This window comes from Bos grunniens, chromosome 22, assembly GCF_055505025.1.
Source record: "Bos grunniens cultivar Pamir isolate PY7600 chromosome 22, Bosgru_T2T1.0, whole genome shotgun sequence".
In the NCBI taxonomy this organism is placed as follows: Eukaryota; Metazoa; Chordata; class Mammalia; order Artiodactyla; family Bovidae; genus Bos; species Bos grunniens.
Genome location: NC_141186.1, coordinates 52,733,755 through 52,752,417, shown reverse-complemented (window position 1 = coordinate 52,752,417; position 18,663 = coordinate 52,733,755). Strand labels below are relative to the sequence as shown.

At 47.1% G+C, this 18,663-nt stretch overlaps 2 protein-coding genes across 24 annotated transcripts in view; one reads left to right on the top strand and one right to left on the bottom strand.

Moving 5' to 3' along the window:
- KIF9 (kinesin family member 9) overlaps positions 1 to 2,757 on the bottom strand; it is a 37,160-nt gene extending 34,403 nt beyond the window's left edge. For 3 of the 8 annotated variants that reach the window (XR_015151721.1, XM_086368317.1, XM_086368319.1), the window contains exons 1-2: positions 2,358 to 2,443; positions 1,118 to 1,363 (exon numbers count right to left, since the gene is read on the bottom strand). Coding sequence is in view for 6 of the 8 variants with exons in the window: in XM_086368317.1 (XP_086224443.1) it covers positions 1,118 to 1,307 (190 nt within the window). In the remaining 2 variants the exon portion in view is untranslated. Of the gene's footprint in view, positions 1 to 1,117; positions 1,364 to 2,357 lie in introns of all 8 variants that reach the window. The other 5 variants (XR_015151720.1, XM_086368315.1, XM_086368316.1 and 2 more) reach the window with 2 other exon arrangements.
- KLHL18 (kelch like family member 18) overlaps positions 1 to 18,663 on the top strand; it is a 126,727-nt gene that overhangs the window by 62,571 nt on the left and 45,493 nt on the right. For 10 of the 16 annotated variants that reach the window (XR_015151729.1, XR_015151726.1, XR_015151727.1 and 7 more), the window contains exon 1: positions 2,718 to 2,956. The exons of 3 other annotated variants lie outside the window; for them this stretch is intronic. Coding sequence is in view for 2 of the 13 variants with exons in the window: in XM_086368323.1 (XP_086224449.1) it covers positions 2,828 to 2,956 (129 nt within the window). In the remaining 11 variants the exon portion in view is untranslated. Of the gene's footprint in view, positions 1 to 2,717; positions 2,957 to 18,663 lie in introns of those variants that run through there. 3 more of the 16 variants (XR_015151730.1, XM_086368328.1, XM_086368327.1) reach the window with 2 other exon arrangements.

Sequence of the window (18,663 nt, the reverse complement as noted above, 5' to 3'; positions counted from 1 at the left end):
CTATAAACATCATAAACAGTAAAGCAAGACACCAGTTAGCAGAGATGCTAGAAAAGGGGCTGTTGTCAGTTAGATCTCTAATATCTTGTATAACTAAAGTATTTCACAAACATTTAAAAAAACTGAATTGTGCCACCCTCCAAATGATAACTAAGAAATCTCACATTTTATTGGATACTAGTCTCATTGGTCAAATCACACTAGGTTCTCTCTCCTGAGAACGTCTGTGTAAATATATTTAATACTGTCACCTAGTAAATTCTGGTTCTAACATTGATCAAGAGTGGAAAAGCAAAGAAAGTTATTAAATAGAAGTAATAATCACACTGATTTTTACTGCTTTAAGGGGGAACTTAAAATGTAATCAGCTCTTTAGGTGCCTCTTATACACCGATGACAAAAGATGAAGTACTGAGAGAAAATGTCAAATAATTCTAAGGAAAGCTAAAAATCTTTCCATTTTTAGAAAATGAATGTGAAAGGTATTCAGGTGGGTAAGGATCATGCCTTGTCCCATTTCAGGTCTAAAAATTTTGTTTGTAAGACTGAGCTCTAGAAATAAAAAGTCCCAAGTAGCTCTAACAGGACTGCTGAATTGAAAAAGCTGAAAAGATTATCTCATCTCCAGGTTCACTTTGATCTAGGATATTGGGAGAGTGGAGAGTAGAGGGAGGTGTGCTGACTTAGGCAAGCAGTGTCACTCTCTAAAGTTCCCCATTCCGGTCTGAGGGCCCGTCCTCCTGCTCAGGGAAGTTAAGATGCTGTCCAGGGTGCCCTCTGAAAGGGAGCATGTTCTGGGGGCAGGTGCCTAAAACTCCCTCCTGGCAGCCCCTACCCACAGACAGCCCAGGAGCAGCACAGGCCAGCTCCAAGCATCACCCTCCCCTCAGAGCCTGCCCCCTTTCTGCCCAGGAATTTGCCAACATGCACATGCAGCCATTCTATCTGTGCTTCCCAATTCTCCCCATGCTCGCGCCATTGCTCCAGGCATGCCAGGAGCTATATTCTCCCCAGACAAACCTCCTCTATTAACTGCATGCCTCCTTTGTGTCCACTAGCCAGCAGCCCCTCAAACACCAGACATTTAGGGACCCCATGCATGCCATCTTGCACTTACTGAAATAATGCTTGTTACTGTTCTTAGACCGCATCATTTGAGACAGTTTCAGCTCCCAAATTAAATAACAAGCTGCTTGAAGGACTGGATGGTGCCTTTTATCTTGTTTGAATCCCCCCTCTAAGTCCAGAACACTGCCAAGCACAGAGCAGGTGCTTAAGAAATGGTGACTGGTGATGGTGGTGGTCATGGCTGGAAGTCAGAGGGTGGCTGAATCTCCATGTGTAGGTCCATCTTCAGTCACTACTGAGAGAGCCCCAAAGGGCACAAGATGTCACTCCCTTCCCTCACCACCACCAACCCCTGAGCCCACAGCCCTTCCAGGAGGACACTAGGTTTCCAGGCACCATTTGGAAAAAGCCGTCTCAGTTCCTTACCACGCTCTCCCTTTTAGTAGAGTCCTTCTCTCTAGGATCTTGTGGGGAATGCCTCTCCCTCATGGACACCACCCTTAGATATCTCTGGTGTAAATAAGTGAACCTCTGAGTAGTCACCAGGAGCCCTCTCTGCTTAAAGGCTCACAGTTTCCTCACTTGTTTTAGGGGTGAGTGAACAGATTGCCACCCAGCACCCCTAAAAACTGGAGAAAAGCAGAGGTTCAGGTGGGTTCCTGTCTTCAGCGCTCCTGTCCAGAACAGACTCTCAAGAACAATCACAGCCACCAAAAAAGCAGCAGCATCTTAGGTCCCCAAATTCGGACCGAAGCCGAACTGGCCTTTCTCCTTTTTCTAACCCAACAGGCTGGACCTCTGTGTGGAGTCTTGGGAGGCAATGGGCCTTGGGACCATTTCTGTGTCTCTCTGGAGCGGTTTCTGTATCTATAAAGAAAAGGGTCGGGACTGGTAATCCCAAAGCTCTCTAGTTAGTAAGTCATTTCAGTCGCTTAGTCATGTCCGACTCTTTGCCACCCCATAGACTGCAGCACGCCAGGCTTCCCGAGTTAGAAAACCGACGAATAAAAAAGGGTCCAGAAGAGCAGAGGTCCCTGAACCTCAGGCGCGACGCAGGACCTTCGTGAAACCAGGGAATATTAGATCCGAAGGCCCTAAGCGGCAAAAAGGCTGAAAGAATCCCCTTGACACCGCACCCTCCTCCGCCCGGTGGAGGAGACCAGCGAGCCAAGTCGGGGAACTCCCACGAGGAGCGGTCTTCAGATTCCAGCAACTGCCCGTCACCGGGCGGAGACCCCCCTTTCCAGCCTCCCTTCTCCCCATCCCGAGCGCGCGTGACCCCTGCTCACCGCTCGGGAGGCAGGAGCCCTCTCCCAGCCGGACCGCTGCATTAGCAGCTACGGAATACCGGCAGCGCCGCTGCCAGTCTGTGTATACGGTCGCCGTGGCAACGGGCCGCTTCTGGCTATTCCGGAAGTACGAGGTGGTGGCGGAAACGAAGTCCGCGGTCCTCTGTTGCGATATGAATAAGGTCAGGGCCGAAAGAGGAGGACAAGCAATGGGACCGATTAATCCAGAAAGACTGCGGGAGCTGCAGGCACGAAGCCAGGGTCGGGGTAGCTGGGGAACGGAGCCGCAAGACCTGGGAAACTGCGAGGCCCGGCTTCCGGCGCAGACCAATTTGAGACTACGGCGGCCGCGCAGGCCCATTCGACGCCGGCCCGGCGCTCCGGGCCGCCGTCCGCCCGCGCCCTCGCCCCGCCCAGTTTAGTTCCGAGCCAGCACAGCCAGGCCTGCGCAGTCTCGGCGGCCGGGGAAGATGGTGGAGGACGGCGCGGAGGAGCTGGAGGACCTGGTGCACTTCTCCGTGTCCGAGTTGCCTAGTCGCGGCTACGGCGTCATGGAGGAGATCCGGCGGCAGGGCAAGCTGTGCGACGTGACGCTCAAGGTCCCAGGGGTCGGGCAGCGCGGTGCTGAAAGGGCCGGGGGCCGAACGGGGAGGGAAGAGAGATGGGGGGATCGGGGAAGAGAGGTCTAGCGCGCTGAGGGGTGGGGAAACGAGGTGGGAGTGAGAGCGACCGGCGGGGAAAGAGAGGTGCCGAGCGGCAGAGGGGGCTTGGGGCTGAGCGGGTAGACGGACAGGGTCAGCCTTTCAGTCTCAGACCTTAGAAGGAAACGCTAAGAGGTGCGCCGCTGAGGCCCTCGGAGTGGAGACCTTGGGGTACCCGCCTCCTTTTTCTGTCACACAGACGAGGAAAAAAAAAAAAAAAAACGGACTTGCAGCCGCTCTGTGGAGAAAGGGGGCGGTGGCTCTTTCTACCTTTGATGGGCACCACGGAAAAGCACCTTTTCTTGTCACCACAGACGTGCCCCCTCCTAGTTAGCTGCGGTGTGATAGAGGCGTGGGCTCTTCCTGAGGAGTCATTGCTCCCCCTGCCTTGTCTCGTAATAAGAGCTTTTAAAATCGGATCTGGAAATCTTTTGAGGTGGGCCACTCCCCTGACCCCACACTGGAAGGCACGCTACCAGCACCGCAGGGGTCCCGGAGAATGGACTGATGGCCTCCCGTGGGGACAGGGCTCTCTTAACCACCTGTTCCTTGTTGGCATTCTGGGCACAAGACCCAGCCTTCCTCCCGTGCTTTTGTATCCATTCCTGCTGCGGAGGCATGCTGTCCTGCTCTGCGGCCGAGCTGCTGAGCCAGGTGGAGCTCTCCAGGTGGAGATGCTGCTGGAAATCCTGTTCCCTGTTGGGCTTGGGCTAGAAGGATGTTAGCATCTGCGAAGGCCCCTGTTTAAAAAATAAAACTATGCAGAGATCTTTGTGCTCTTCTTGTTTTCCGCAGGGTTAAGGAAACTTCCTCTTCCACATTTCTGAGTCAGACCTCCTGAGACAGTTAAGTAGAATGGTTAGGAGTGTGGCTTTGGAGACAGAAGAAGGATTTGGATTAAAATCCTTGGGCAAGTTACTTAAGCTCTCTTAGCTTCAGCTTTCCAAATGTAAAAATAGGGATGATTTCTAATTCTTAGTATTCATATGAGGATTAAATGAGAAAACTTGCGGTATTCTTTGCATAATGCCCAGCCAAGGTTTTCGTCACTCTAAACCCCTTCTGAGACAGAAACCAACACAGTATTGTAAAGCAATTATCCTTCAATTAAAAATAAATTTAAAAAAATTTTTAATAGGAAAAAAAAAGCCCTCCTGAAGGAGATTAGTTTTCCAGGAGAGGAGTGAAGTGGACAGCAAGGGGACAGCATCTTTTGTGGGGAGCGAGTGGTTTGAGAAAAATGAGCTGGACTAAAGGAAACAGAAAATAAATATAAATGAGAGGTTTTTTTGTTCACAGTGATCACATGGAAGCAGGTGTTGAGGGTTCTAGAGATTTGTAAGCAAGAGAATGATCTGTTTGTGGCAGTAACACTTGGGGTGAGTAGAGACTGGTGAAAAGCAATAATGGGGGTGAATTTTCGGATTAAGATTTAGGCTGTAAGGGTAAGCCAGGGAAAGCTTCTAAGACACAGAGATGCAAAAAGGACGTGATGGAGTAAGATGGTCACACTAAATAACCCTCACCCTAACCCACTAAACCCAAGTACACAATTTTCACTGAAGCTGACTTTAAGGGCCACACATTTGAATCTGGAATCTTGCCTAATTTGTTGTCATACTAATTTTGTGATGAAAGAGTAGGTGGAGGAGGATATTAGGAAGTGAGGTAAGGACTTGTTGGTGCGCGCCATTTTTATGTTGTGTGTCATTACTGAGTTATACCAGTATATTTAGAGAGCTGCTGCTAAGTCGCTTCAGTTGTGTCCGACTCTGTGCGACCCCATAGACGGCAGCCCAACAGGCTCCTCCATCCATGGGATTTTCCAGGCAAGAGTACTGGAGTGGGGTGCCATTGCCTTCTCCCATTAGAGAGCTAGAATAATCATATTAAAAGGAGCCATCGAGGTCTTCTAACAAAGCCATCCATTTCACAGATGAAAAAACCCTGGGGCTTAGCGATATTAAGGGATTGCCTAAGGCACAAAGCTGTATTATCTGAGATCCAACACAGCTGTTGGTTGGTGGAAGCAATGCTTTTGCATTCTCTGTCAGATTACTCACCTGCTAATGGTGTATAAAGCAGAACAGGAAACAAGCTGTCCTCTGTCAGCAGCGTCCTCTGTGAGCACAAAGGACAGTGATGTGTACGGCCAGGTGCAGTATCGCTCTTCTATTTCAAGACAGGAGACAGACACGGGCTTTTTCTGCTAGTCTTCTGGACCTAAGACTTCTTGACTTTTGATGTGGAGATGACCCTGTATTGGGAAATCCTGTGCTTCTGAATATTGTTCATTACCGGGGCTCTCTACTCACTTTTTTCAGGTAGCTGTGTTTCCTTTTCAGCCTTGCCTCTTTTTGATGAGTAGTTAAAATTAAGGGGAAGAGTGTGTTCCATTAGAGCACATGTTCACATATCACAGTGGGCACCTGTGCTATGAATTCATAGTCATCAAAAAGTCAGTTTTGCTCTTTCTTTTGTGAGTTATGTCGGGGGTGTTGTTAAATTTGGACACTGATTTAGATGAATGAAAGCGCTTGATGCTGCCTGACTGTAGGTGGAGAAAGAGAGTTACATGGTCAGGCTACTCAAGATGGCTGTTGTCTTGCTCTCTGAACATCTCCTGCCCAGCCAGTTCCTGCTCCATCTATATCCTGCTCACATGACTGGCCTTTCCACCCTCTTATTGCCTGCCCCCCTCACCCCTCACAGTTTGGGGTGTGCCTTCCGTTGGTTTCCCTGGTGACTAATGAGCCCACCTGACATCAGGTTCCCTACTACTGGTCATCTCCTTCCACTTGGGAGTGAAGACTACCCCCATGTCCTGCCTGCCTTCTGCACACAGTGGGATGCCCCTCCAGGACCTTGTTTCAGACGTATAAGATCCCTGCTATCCATTAAACCGTTGATGGCTCTGTTGCTGACTTCAGGTTCTTCCTTTGGTCTTAAAGCTGGGCACATACAGGCCTTGTAGGCCTGCTGTGTGCAGCCCAACTGAGGTACCTTGGAAAATCAGTTCCTAACCGAGCAACGTTCACTGGGTTCATCCTGTGGCTTCTGGCGCTTGGCCAGCCATCTGGGTGAACGTCAGAAGCCTGTCTTTGGGGATGCTTCGTACTGCAGGTGGTTCCTTTATTGTTTTGTACATGAGACTCCATTGTTTGCCCCTTGGCCACACCTGGTTCAACTTGTGGGCTGATTGATGGAAAATGAGACCATGTCCTTTCTCCAAAGATGTGTTCCTAGCTCCTCCTGAATTACAAGTATGGCATCTGCCTTTCTACTTTAGGTTTGTTGACTGTTGGCACTCCCATTGTCTCCTTGGCATAGAAACCAGCCAACTTCCTCACAGTCCATCTAGGCCTTTTCTACCCAAACAGTGGATCACATCATTACTTGTTTCTAGTTGGGGAGGAGAAAGAATGAACCAAGATGTGTGAACCAGGAGCTGGCAAGCATATTCTGTAAAGAGCCAAATAGTAAATATTTTAGGGTTTGTGGGTCACACTGTTTCAGTTGCAGCTCTCCAACTCTGGGTGTTGTAGCACAGGAGCAGCTGTACATAGAATATAAATGAGTGGGTCTGGCTGTGGTCCAATAAAACTTTATTTATAAAAACAGGTGTTGGCCAGACCCATTGGCTGACCCCTATTGTATACTGATACAGCCTCTGTAAAGTTTAAGACTTGTGGAGTAAGTTACACTTGCTTTATTGCCCCAGCGTCTACTTCTGTGGTTTCAGAGATTGGAAGCAGCTCTTGTTAAAGAGTACAGGTGAACCAGAAATGGAAAACTTTTTTTTTTTCCCCAGCTCACAGCAGTTGATCAAGGGACTGGCCTGGTCTGTGACCGATAACTGACATAGGAGAAGCTACTGTTACGTTATGCATCTCATCTTTTTTTTTTTTAAATATTTATTTATTGAGCTGTGCTGGGTCTCTGTGTGGCACATGGGTCTTCTGTCTTCCTTGAGGGATCTTTTTAGTTGCAGCACGTGGGGTCTAGTTCCCTGACCAGGAAGCGAACTTGGGCCCCCTGCGTTGGGAGCACCTCAGCTTCCAGACCACCAGAGAAGTCCCAGTATCTCGTCTTTAAAGCCTTGCAACTCTGTTGAAGCTTGAAGCTGACTATTCCGAAATATTAACCGAGGACACCATGGTCCCTTTCTGTCTCAGTGGAAGCTGAGGATGCTTAGCTGCTTGCACAGGGGCAGGCCAGAGGAGACCGTGATGGCTCCTGTGTTCCCATGGACCTGACTGGCTGTGTGCAGGGCTGGGAAGGTAAAGGCCAGAGTTCGGGCTTGTGGCAGGCCAGGTAGATCAGTAGCTCAGGTGCGGCTCAATATGTCTGGGCAGTGTGCTGCATATATGATGAGAACACAGAAATGCTTTTTTTGGAAAATAAGCTCAAGAACAGATATGTGTACAAGCTAGTTCATAGCATCATTGTTCACAGTGTCCAAAAGACGAAAGCAGCCCAGTGGTGTGCTGCATCAGTGGTTGAATGGATAAACAAGATGTGGTCTATTTTGTTCCATACATTCAGTGGAATAATATTCCATATATCCACGGGAATATTCAGTTCAGTTCAGTTGCTCATTCGTGTCCGACTCTTTGCGACCCCATGAATCACAGTACGCCAGGCCTCCCTGTGCATCACCAACTCCCGGAGTTCACTCAGGCTCACGTCCATCGAGTCAGTGATACCATCCAGCCATCCCATCCTTTGTCGTCCCCTTCTCCTCCTGCCCCCAATCCCTCCCAGCATCAGAGTCTTTTCCAATGAGTAAACTCTTCGCATGAGGTGGCCAAAGTACTGGAGTTTCAGCTTTAGCATCATTCCTTGCAAAGAAATCCCAGGGCTGATCTCCTTTAGAATGGACTGGTTGGATCTCCTTGCAGTCCAAGGGACTCGCAGGAGTCTTCTCCAACACCACAGTTCAAAAGCATCAATTCTTCGGCGCTCAGCCTTCTTCACAGTCCAACTCTCACATCCATACATGACCACAGGAAAAACCATAGCCTTGACTAGACGAACCTTTGTTGGCAAAGTAATGTCTCTGCTTTTGAACATGCTATCTAGATTGGTCATAACTTTCCTTCCAAGGAGTAAGCGTCTTTTAATTTCATGGCTGCAGTCACCATCTGCAGTGATTTTGGAGCCCAAAAAAATAAAGTCTGACACTCTTTCCACTGTTTGCCCATCTATTTCCCATGAAGTGATGGGACCAGATGCCATGATCTTCATTTTCTGAATGTTGAGCTTTAAGCCAACTTTTTCACTCTGCACTTTCACTTTCATCAAGAGGCTTTTGAGTTCCTCTTCACTTTCTGCCATAAGGGTGGTGTCATCTGCATATCTGAGGTTATTGATATTTCTTCTGGCAATCTTGATTCCAGCTTGTGCTTCTTCCAGTCCAGCATTTCTCATGATGTACTCTGCATATAAGTTAAATAAGCAGGGTGACAATATACAGCCTTGACGTACTCCTTTTCCTATTTGGAACCAGTCTGTTGTTCCATGTCCAGTTCTCACTGTTGCTTCCTGACCTGCATACAAATTTCTCAAGAGGCAGGTCAGGTGGTCTGGTATTCCTGTCTCTTGAAGAATTTTCCACAGTTTATTGTGATCCACACAGTCAAAGGCTTTGGCATAGTCAATAAAGCAGAAATAGATGTTTTTCTGGAACTCTCTTGCTTTTTCCATGATCCAGCGGATGTTGGCAATTTGATCTCTGGTTTCTCTACCTTTTCTAAAACCAGCTTAAACATCAGGAAGTTCACAGTTCACGTATTGCTGAAGCCTGGCTTGGAGAATTTTAAGCATTACTTTGCTAGCATGTGAGATGAGTGCAATTGTGCAGTAGTTTGAGCATTCTTTGGCATTGCCTTTCTTTGGGATTGGAATGAAAACTGACCTTTTCCAGTCCTGTGGCCACTGCTGAGTTTTCCAGATTTGCTGGCATATTGAGTGCAGCACTTTCATAGCATCATCTTTCAGGAGTTGAAATAGCTCAACTGGAATTCCATCACCTCCACTAGCTTTGTTCGTAGTGATGCTTCCTAAGGCCCACTTGACTTCACATTCCAGGATGTGTGACTCTAGATGAGTGATCACACCATCGTGATTATCTGGGTCGTGAAGATCTTTTTTGTACAGTTCTTCTGTGTTTTCTTGCCACCTCTTCTTAATATCTTCTGCTTCTGTTAGGTCCATACCATTTCTGTCCTTTATCGAGCCCATCTTTTATTCAGCCTTAAAAAGGAAGGAAATTCCGACCCTAAGCGCAAATGGATGAACCTTAAAGACATTACGCTACGTTTCAAAATAAGCTGGTCACAGAAGGACAGATATTGTATGATTCTTCTTAAATGGGGTAACCAGAGTAGTCAACTTCATAAAAAGAGAGAGTAGAATGGCGATTTCTCAGGGCCTGGGAGGAGGGAATCGGGGTCAGTGTTTCATGGGTACTGAGTTTCTGTTTAGAAAGGTGAGGTTCTAAAGATAGGTGGTGGTGATGGTTCTGCAACAGTGTGTCACTGAACTGTACACCTAAAAATGGTTAAAACAGTAAGTTTTATGTATATTTTACTACAATTTAAAAAGAAGAGACAAGCTGAAGACTTGTTAGCTAGTGGGCCATTGAGATTGCTTACAGTGCTTTGTAACTGGAAAGACACTAAAAACAGAATTTGTCTCTCTTCCTAGATCCCCTGGTCAGAAACATTTCATGCTAAGGAGTAATCGTCCTTAATCTTCAGTGTTTGCAGTAAGTCACTTCACTCATTAGGAACCACATTTTTTATTAGCTCACCCCTATGACTGCACTTCAAATGGTCACTTAAAAGAAATCAACTTCTAAGAGATGTACATTTAAGTGAGGCATACACGTTATAAGCTTTTTATTTGTAAAATGTAAAAGTCATGTCATCTTAACAGAGCTAGAGGATCAGTGAAACACATTATGCTAACCTGTCTTCCAACAGCATCTTTCTTGGCATAGTCTACAAATTACAAATGCCTTTCAGATCTAGGTTTCAGCCTCTTGTTTCTCTCCTGAGCACTGGATCTGCATTCCCATTTGTCCTGTTGACCCTTACGCTCGTTGAGTCTAAAATGAGGCCTCTTCTAAACCATCTCTTCTTCTGTTTGCTTTGTTTAAAGATGGCACACCACCCGTCTAGTCGTGTAGGACTGAAACTCTCAGGTTGGTTTTATCTCGTCCTCTCTCTTTCAGGTGCCTTTTGTGACATTTATCAGTAATGATAATTACATAGTTATCTACAGGATTATAACTCCGTGAAAACGGGCTGTGAGTGCAGCATTTAGTGAGGCGTCTGCAGAGCAGGTGCTCAGTAACCCACTGTCCCAATTCAGACCCTTTTCACCTTTTCCTAACCTGGGGATTCTTTAACTCTGGCAGCGTGCTGAGAATCGCTGCAGACCCTTTATGGGATGGTCTTGGTGCAGCCAGGGGATTGGTTTTCAGGTCTGTCCTGAGTGGCCTCCCTTTCATTCTCATTCAACAGGGTATCAGCAGATAATGTCAGCGCCTTCCCTGAGTCGAGCACTGTCCGAAGTGCCGGGGCAGGAGCCAAGCAGGCAGAGCCCCTACGGGTGTGAGCTTACTACCTTCCCCAGCGGGGCACAGTGAACAAATGAACAGTATAAAATGTCCAGCGGTGACATTGACAGAAAAGTCAAGAAGAATAGTAAGGGGACTGGGTGCTGGGTTTTTTTGGAGGGACCTGAGCCAGTCTCTCTGAGTAAAGACCTGAAGGAAGTAAAGGAGGAATACATGACCGTATCTGAGGGAAGAGTATTCTAGGCAGAGCGAATGATCAGCACAAGTGAAACAGGAGCATAGTTCACGTTTGTGGGGACAGCAGGCAGCTGGTGTGATGAGAATAGAGTGGCCCAGGAAAATAGTAAAAGGACGCAGGATCAGAGAGGCAGCCCCCAGCCCAGCATAGTTCCTTTTTTTTTTTTTTTTAATTTTATTTATTTATTTTTTTTTGTGGTGGCACTATTTATTTCATATCTAATTTCACATCATGGTAGCTAACATTATTTGGGTGAAACTCTCTGGTACATATTATAATGATGAGTGATGAGCTGAGTTGTACAAACTCTCTGACTACCCTTCATGATGAAAAAAGGCAATAGACCCCAAGAAGGACTTCATTAAGTGTGTTTCTGGTCCAATAATCAATTTCAGGACATACTGCTTCATCACCATCATCGAAGAGAAACTCTGACTGACCTCACAGATTCTAATCATGCTGAGTCACTTCAGTCATATCTGACTCTTTGTTTTTTTTTTTTTTTTTTTTCCTTGTTAATTTTCTGTTTAGTTGATCTATCCATAGGTGTGAGTGGGGTATTAAAGTCTCCCACTATTATTGTGTTGTTGTTAATTTCTCCTTTCATACTTGTTAGCATTTGTCTTACATACTGCGGTGCTCCCATGTTGGGTGCATATATATTTATAATTGTTATATCTTCTTCTTGGATTGATCCTTTGATTATTATGTAGTGACCTTCTTTGTCTCTTTTCACAGCCTTTGTTTTAAAGTCTAATTTATCTGATACGAGTATTGTGACTCCTGCTTTCTTTTGGTCCCTATTTGCATGGAAAATCTTTTTCCAGCCCTTCACGTTCAGTCTGTATATGTCCCCAGTTTTGAGGTGGGTCTCTTGTAGACAACATATGTAGGGGTCTTGTTTTTGTATCCATTCAGCCAGTCTTTGTCTTTTGGTTGGGGCATTCAACCCATTTACGTTTAAGGTAATTACTGATAAGTATGATCCCGTTGCCATTTACTTTATTGTTTTGGGTTCGAGTTTATACACCATTTTTGTGTTTCCTGTCTAGAGAATATCCTTTAGTATTTGTTGGAGAGCTGGTTTGGTGGTGCAGAATTCTCTCAGCTTTTGCTTGTCTGAAAAGCTTTTGATTTCTCCTTCATACTTGAATGAGATCCTTGCTGGGTACAATAATCTGGGCTGTAGGTTATTTTCTTTCATCATTTTAAGTATGTCTTGCCATTCCCTCCTGGCTTGAAGAGTTTCTATTGAAAGATCAGCTGTTATCCTTATGGGAATTCCCTTGTGTGATATTTGTTGTTTTTCCCTTGCTGCTTTTAATATTTGTTCTTTGTGTTTGATCTTTGTTAATTTGATTAATATGTGTCTTGGGGTGTTTCTCCTTGGGTTTATCCTGTTTGGGACTCTCTGGGTTTCTTGGACTTGGGTGATTATTTCCTTCCCCATTTTAGGAAAGTTTTCAACTATTATCTCCTCAAGTATTTTCTCATGGTCTTTCTTTTTGTCTTCTTCTTCTGGAACCCCTATGATTCGAATGTTGTAGTGTTTAATATAGTCCTGGAGGTCTCTGAAATTGTCCTCATTTCTTTTAATTCGTTTTTCTTTTATCCTCTCTGATTCATTTATTTCTACCATTCTATCTTCTAATTCACTAATCCTATCTTCTGCCTCTGTTATTCTACTATTTGTTGCCTCCAGAGTGTTTTTAATTTCATTTATTGCATTATTCATTATATATTGACTCTTTTTTATTTCTTCTAGGTCCTTGTTAAACCTTTCTTGCATCTTCTCAATCCTTGTCTCCAGGCTATTTATCTGTGATTCCATTTTAATTTCAAGATTTTGGATCAATTTCACTATCATTATTTGGAATTCTTTTTTTTTTTTTTTTTTTTTAAGTCTTAACCACTGGATTGCCAAGGAAGTCCCTTTGTTTTTTTTTTTTTTTTTTTTCCTTTCTCTAATTTTATTTTATTTTTAAACTTTACATAATTGTATTAGTTTTGCCAAATATCAAAATGAATCCACCACAGGTATACATGTGTTCCCCATCCCGAACCCTCCTCCCTCCTCCCTCCCCATACCATCCCTCTGGGCCGTCCCAGTGCACCAGCCCCAAGCATCCAGCATCATGCATCAAACCTGGACTGGCAACTCGTTTCCTACATGATATTTTACATGTTTCATTGCCATTCTCCCAAATCTTCCCACCCTCTCCCTCTCCCACAGAGTCCATAAGACTGTTCTATACATCAGTGTCTCTTTTGCTGTCTCGTATACCGGGTTATTGTTACCATCTTTCTAAATTCCATATATATGCGTTAGTATACTGTATTTATGTTTTTCCTGCTGGCTTACTTCACTCTGTATAATAGGCTCCAGTTTCATCCACCTCATTAGAACTGATTCAAATGTATTCTTTTTAATGGCTGAGTAATACTCCATTGTGTATATGTACCACAGCTTTCTTATCCATTCATCTGCTGATGGACATCTAGGTTGCTTCCATGTCTTGGCTATTATAAACAGTGCTGCGATGAACATTGGGGTACACGTGTCTCTTTCCCTTCTGGTTTCCTCAGTGTGTATGCCCAGCAGTGGGGTTGCTGGATCATTATTTGGAATTCTTTATCAGGTAGATTCCCTATCTCTTCCTCTTTTGTTTGGTTTGGTGGGCATTTATCCTGTTCCTTTATCTGCTGGGTATTCCTCTGTCTCTTCATCTTGTTTAAATTGCTGAGTTTGGGTGTCCTTTCTGTATTCTGGCAGTTTGTGGAGTTCTCTTTATTGTGGCGTTTCCTCGCTGTGTGTGGGTATGTAGAGGTGGCTTGTCAAGGTTTCCTGGTTAGGGAAGCTTGTGTCGGTGTTCTGGTGGGTGGAGCTGTATTTCTTCTCTTTGTTCAGTCGCGCTGTGGGGAGGGAGGGAGGGATGCTGCAAACAAATGACACTGGCGTGCGCTCGAAGTGCCTCAGCCACACTGGGTCTGCCCCCGCTCACGGCGCGTGTAGCCTCCCTGCCCACACTGCTCAGGCTCTAGGTTGTTCCGCCGGGAACAATCGGAGGCTGACCCTGGGTTGCATGCACCTCCCAGGTCCAAGCCTCTCAGGTTCAGGCACTCAGGTAGTCCTCAGAGGCGGAGACTCAGTTGGGCCTGCGTTTTGTGCTCTTCCCAGGTCCGAGCAGCTCAGGTGATGAGGTGTTTGGTGAGCGCCAATGCTGCGACTTATCGCCTCCCCGCCACTCGGTTATCTGGGTGTAAAACCGGCGCACCTTCTCAGGCAGATGTTGACCGTCCAGACCCCCAATAAGTTTTAGTTAGCAAAGAAGCCAGTTTTATAGATAATGTCTCTCTGGGGCTGCGATTGCCCCCTTCCGGCTCTGGCTGCCTGTCACCGGAGGGGGAAGGTTTGCAGCCGGCTATCTCTGTTTAGTCCTTTGTTCCGTGCGCGGGCTGGCGGTGTCTTAGGTTAGGGCTGGCTTTTCGCATGGTAGATATCCCACAGTCTGGTTTGCTAGCCCAAATTATTTCGCTCAGATAGTGCTCAGGGTATTCAGGCCAGATTCTTACTCTCAGCGATGCAGCCCACGCCGCGCCTCCCTGCCCAGCCCCCGCTTGCTAATGGCGGATGCAGGCGTCTGCGCTGCTTCTCCGCTGGGGGAGTTACCGTAGGGCTCGCAATCTGCGAGTTTTAATTGTTTATTTATTTTTTCTCTCTGTTATGTTGCCCTCTGTGCTTCCAAAGCTCGGCACGGATTCGGCAGTGAGAAGGTTTCCTGGTGTTTGGAAACTTCTCTCTTTTTAAGACTCCCTTCCCGGGACGGAACTCCGTCCCTCCCTCTTTTGTCTCTTTTATTGTCTTTAATATTTTTTCCTACCTCCTTTCAAGGAGTTGGGTTGCTTTTCTGGGTGCCTGATGTCCTCTGCCGGCATTCAGAAGTTGTTTTGTGGAATTTACTTGATGTTTAAATGCTCTTTTGATGAATTTGTGGGGGAGAAAGTGTTTTCCGCATCCTACTCCTCTGCCATCTTGGCGCCTTCCCCCCAGCATAGTTCCTTGCACAGTACAGTACGGCTCACAGATACGTGTTGAATGAGCAAGTGAATGAATGAAGCCAGATATCATTTATTTATCTACGGATGAATGAATGAGGGGGCAATGAAGGCAAGGCAGACTGGGTCTTAGAGATGTATCTAAGGCTGCAGGTGTATCTAAGGTAGGATGCGTTTTCCACAATTCATGAAGCAAGCACACGGTATCGTTTGCACTTTCCTCTTCTTTTCCCGTTCAGGAGGGAGAATGCTAATAGCCAGAGCAAGAGACCAGTTCTGGCTTGTTCTTGAAGGAACGTCTGTTCTTCCACACCACAAAGAAAATCAGAGGTTAGAAACTTGTTGGTGGAGCAGGAAGGTAGAACAGAGCTGCTCAGCTCTTGGTGGGTTTCAGAGGGGCTCCTGCCCACGTTGGGTGAAGCTCATCTTTTGTCCTGCGTGTCTGTAGGCCGTCTCGTCACTCTAAGTCGGCGAGACGTGGGGAGAGCCGTGGGGTGGTGGAGCCCAGGAGCAGCAGACGGTGGCTGGTTTTCCGTAGGATGGATGGAAGGACTGCTGATCTAACTGAACCTCTGATTATCCTAAGCTGCTCTCAGAAATCCGTGGCTGCCTCCTGGGAGCTTTAAGAGGAAGAAGCTTAAGGATGTTCTAGGGGCCACCCTGCACAACTTTTCTAGATCTCCACCTGTGTTCTCGATACTCCAGTTCCTTCAGACCCGGCCCCTCTCTGCCCTTCTCTCCTAGCTGCCCACAGTCTCAGCTGCTGACTGTGTCTTAGGACATCAGTTCTCCATCTTCTGGGCCTCCGCTCTAATATTCCCGGGGCTTGGAGTATCCGCTCCCCTTGGCCAGCAGAGTCCTACCCACGCTTCATAGCTCCTTTTGCAGTTTTCCCTTCTCAAAGGGAGAGAAGCGACCAGACACTCCTTTCTCTGTTCTCCTAAAACACTTTGCATTTGTGTCTGTTCAGCACTGTCTTGTGGTCCTAAATTTGCACACCTGACTCCCTGCCAACCTGTATGGGCAGAGACCCGTGCCATCTGCTTTCTTTTGCCCTATCACGGTGGGGAGATGTTGTGTGAGATATGACAGTTTTCTCATGTCCTTCCAGGTATAGTTAATCTCTCCCACTTTACTTCAACCCCTGCTTACTCGGAGTAGCATCATGGCATCGGCCTCAGCCTTGCCTAAGAGCCTGTAAGCAGTGCAGACTCAGGCCCCACCCTGGAGCTTCTGAGTAGACTCTGGTGTGTCCTATGCACCTGCCACCCGCCAACCCTGCTTAGCACACTAACACAGAGACATGTGAGAACGTCTTTCTCCCTCTAGACGTTGAGCTTCGGAAGCATGGGAAGCATCTCTTATCTAACACTGTTCTTGGCATGTTTCAAGCTCTCAAAAGTGTTTGCTGAGTGCCCTTCCAGGGCCTCTGGCGTTAGGTTGGAGATACTCCTTCAGTCAGCATATTGCTGCAGTGCATTTAGCTGTGCATGATGCTTTGCTGCGTGTGTGAGGCACCCTGCCATGAGTGGGAGTCAGCCTCTTTCTTTGGACTTTAAAGATTGGTAGGGGAAATAGATAGCCATCAGTTAACTGTGAGACAAGGCAGAGGGTGGTAAGTTCTGTAACTGCACCAATATCACCAGAGGCCTGAGGGATGGCAGTTACTTCCAGTTAAGAGGGTTTGTGATGGTTTCGTCGAGAGGATGGTGTCTCGTTGGTACCTTGCAAGATGAATAGGACTTTGACAGACAGACATGGTAGGAAGAGCCTGGGGAGAGCCGGTTCAAGAGCCCAGGCTTGCAGGAGTGTATGCAGGATGTTTCTTGAGCAAGTAAGACACAGGGGAGCCAGGCGGAAGGTACGATTGGGAAGGTGGGTGGAATGCTGACTGAAGTCCTTGAATTCTCACGGTCAGGCATCTGAGCTGGTGAGAAACATTTGCAGATCGAATGTGGTTGGTATGGTTAGATGTTCAGTGGTTTCTGAGGGCTCCTCCCTCCCGTCTCCCTTTTTCCTCCCATCCTTCCCTACTGGACGCGGATGAGGCGGGGATGGGTTTGAAAGAGGTGGGGACAGGCCTGAATGTTTAGCCAGCTCTTGACTGCTTCATTCCGTGGGACCATAGCCCCAGGTCTTTTTTTAGTGCTAGCTGGTCAACCACTTCCTCCCTCACCCCCTTCCTGAATCACTTACCCAGTGAGGCCCCCTAAAGCGGAGAGACCCAAGCTTCATCACAGAGGGTTTCACACTGCTTTTTTTGTTGTTGTTAATTTTTATTTTGTATTGGTGAAAGTGAAAGTTGCTCAATCATGTCTGATTCTTTGCAACCCCATGGACCATACAGTCCCTGGAATTCTCCAGGCCAGAATACCAGAGTGGGTAGCCTTTCCCTTCTCCAGGGGATCTTCCCAACCCAGGGATCGAACCCAGGTCTCCCGCATTACGGGTGGATTCTTTACCAGCTGAGCCACAAGGGAAGCCCAAGAATACTGGAGTGGGTACCCTATCCCTTCTCCAGCGGATCTTCCAGAACCAGGAATCGAACCGGGGTCTTCTGGATTGCAGGTGATTCTTTACCAGTGGAGCTATCAAGGAAGCCAGTTTTGGGATTGGGGTTTAGCCAGTTAACAAACTGTTACAGTTTCAGGTGTACGGCAAAGGGACCCAGCCATACATATACATGTACATACCTGTACATATACATTCTCTCCAAACTCCCATCCCATCCAGGCCACCACACAACGCTGACCAGAGTTCCATATGCTGTAGAGTAGCTCCTTGTTGGCTGTCCATTCACAGAATGTGCTTTAAAACAGCATCAAACCCCCAGACTGAACCAGTTCCGTGCATTCTGTTGTACTTGTCTCATTCCCAGCCCCGTGGGTTTGTGAGGACTAAGCATTTCTGCTTGTAGTAGGATGAGCATCCTTCTGCCCCTGTCCAGGCCTGGCAGGCAAGCTATCCAGGGACACAGCCCCACCCCTTGTTGGATATGGCCCTGAACCGGACATCTACAGCGAGGCTTGTTTATTTCTTCTAGGGTCCAAGATGCACTGTTAGTGTGGAAGGCAAGCCCTCCACGGGTTGGCCCCAAGCTTGATCCTCTTTTTCTTGAGGCTTTTACTTCAGCTGACGAGTTTTCAAATAAGGTCAGAGAGTAACGCTCCTTATGCTCTCTTCAGTCAAGGGCCAGTGTCTTCCTTCCACTGGCTCCCCCAGCCCTGAGCCAGAAAGATGAGGTGAAACTCCTCAAAAGTTGGGTGACTTGTACCCCAGATGAAGGACTGAGAGCTCTCACCTTTTAGATGAAATCATTTTAGGATTCATTCGGCAAACTCAAGAATGAGGCACTGTGTTAAGTGCTAGGATTCAATCTTTCCTTTCCGTGGGAAGATTCTTCAGCCTGGATGGGGAGACATTCATTAGGGGCAACATAGTGCGGTATCTTCTGTGCTGGAGGCTCCTATCAAGTGCTGCGGGAATGGGGGAGCCTACTGCCTGGGGGTCAGGGAAGCCCCTCAGAGGAGGGAGCAGTTGAGCTGGATCTTCAGAGGTTGAGGAGGAAATCACCAGGCAGAAAAGTAAGGAATAAGGATCCAGGCAAGGGAATAGGGCCATGTAAGGGAATTGGCAGCAGCTCAGAAGAGAGGCATGAACGTGTGAGTCGCTCAGTCTTGTCTGACTCTGCGACCCCATGGACTGTAGCCTGCCAGGCTCCTCTGT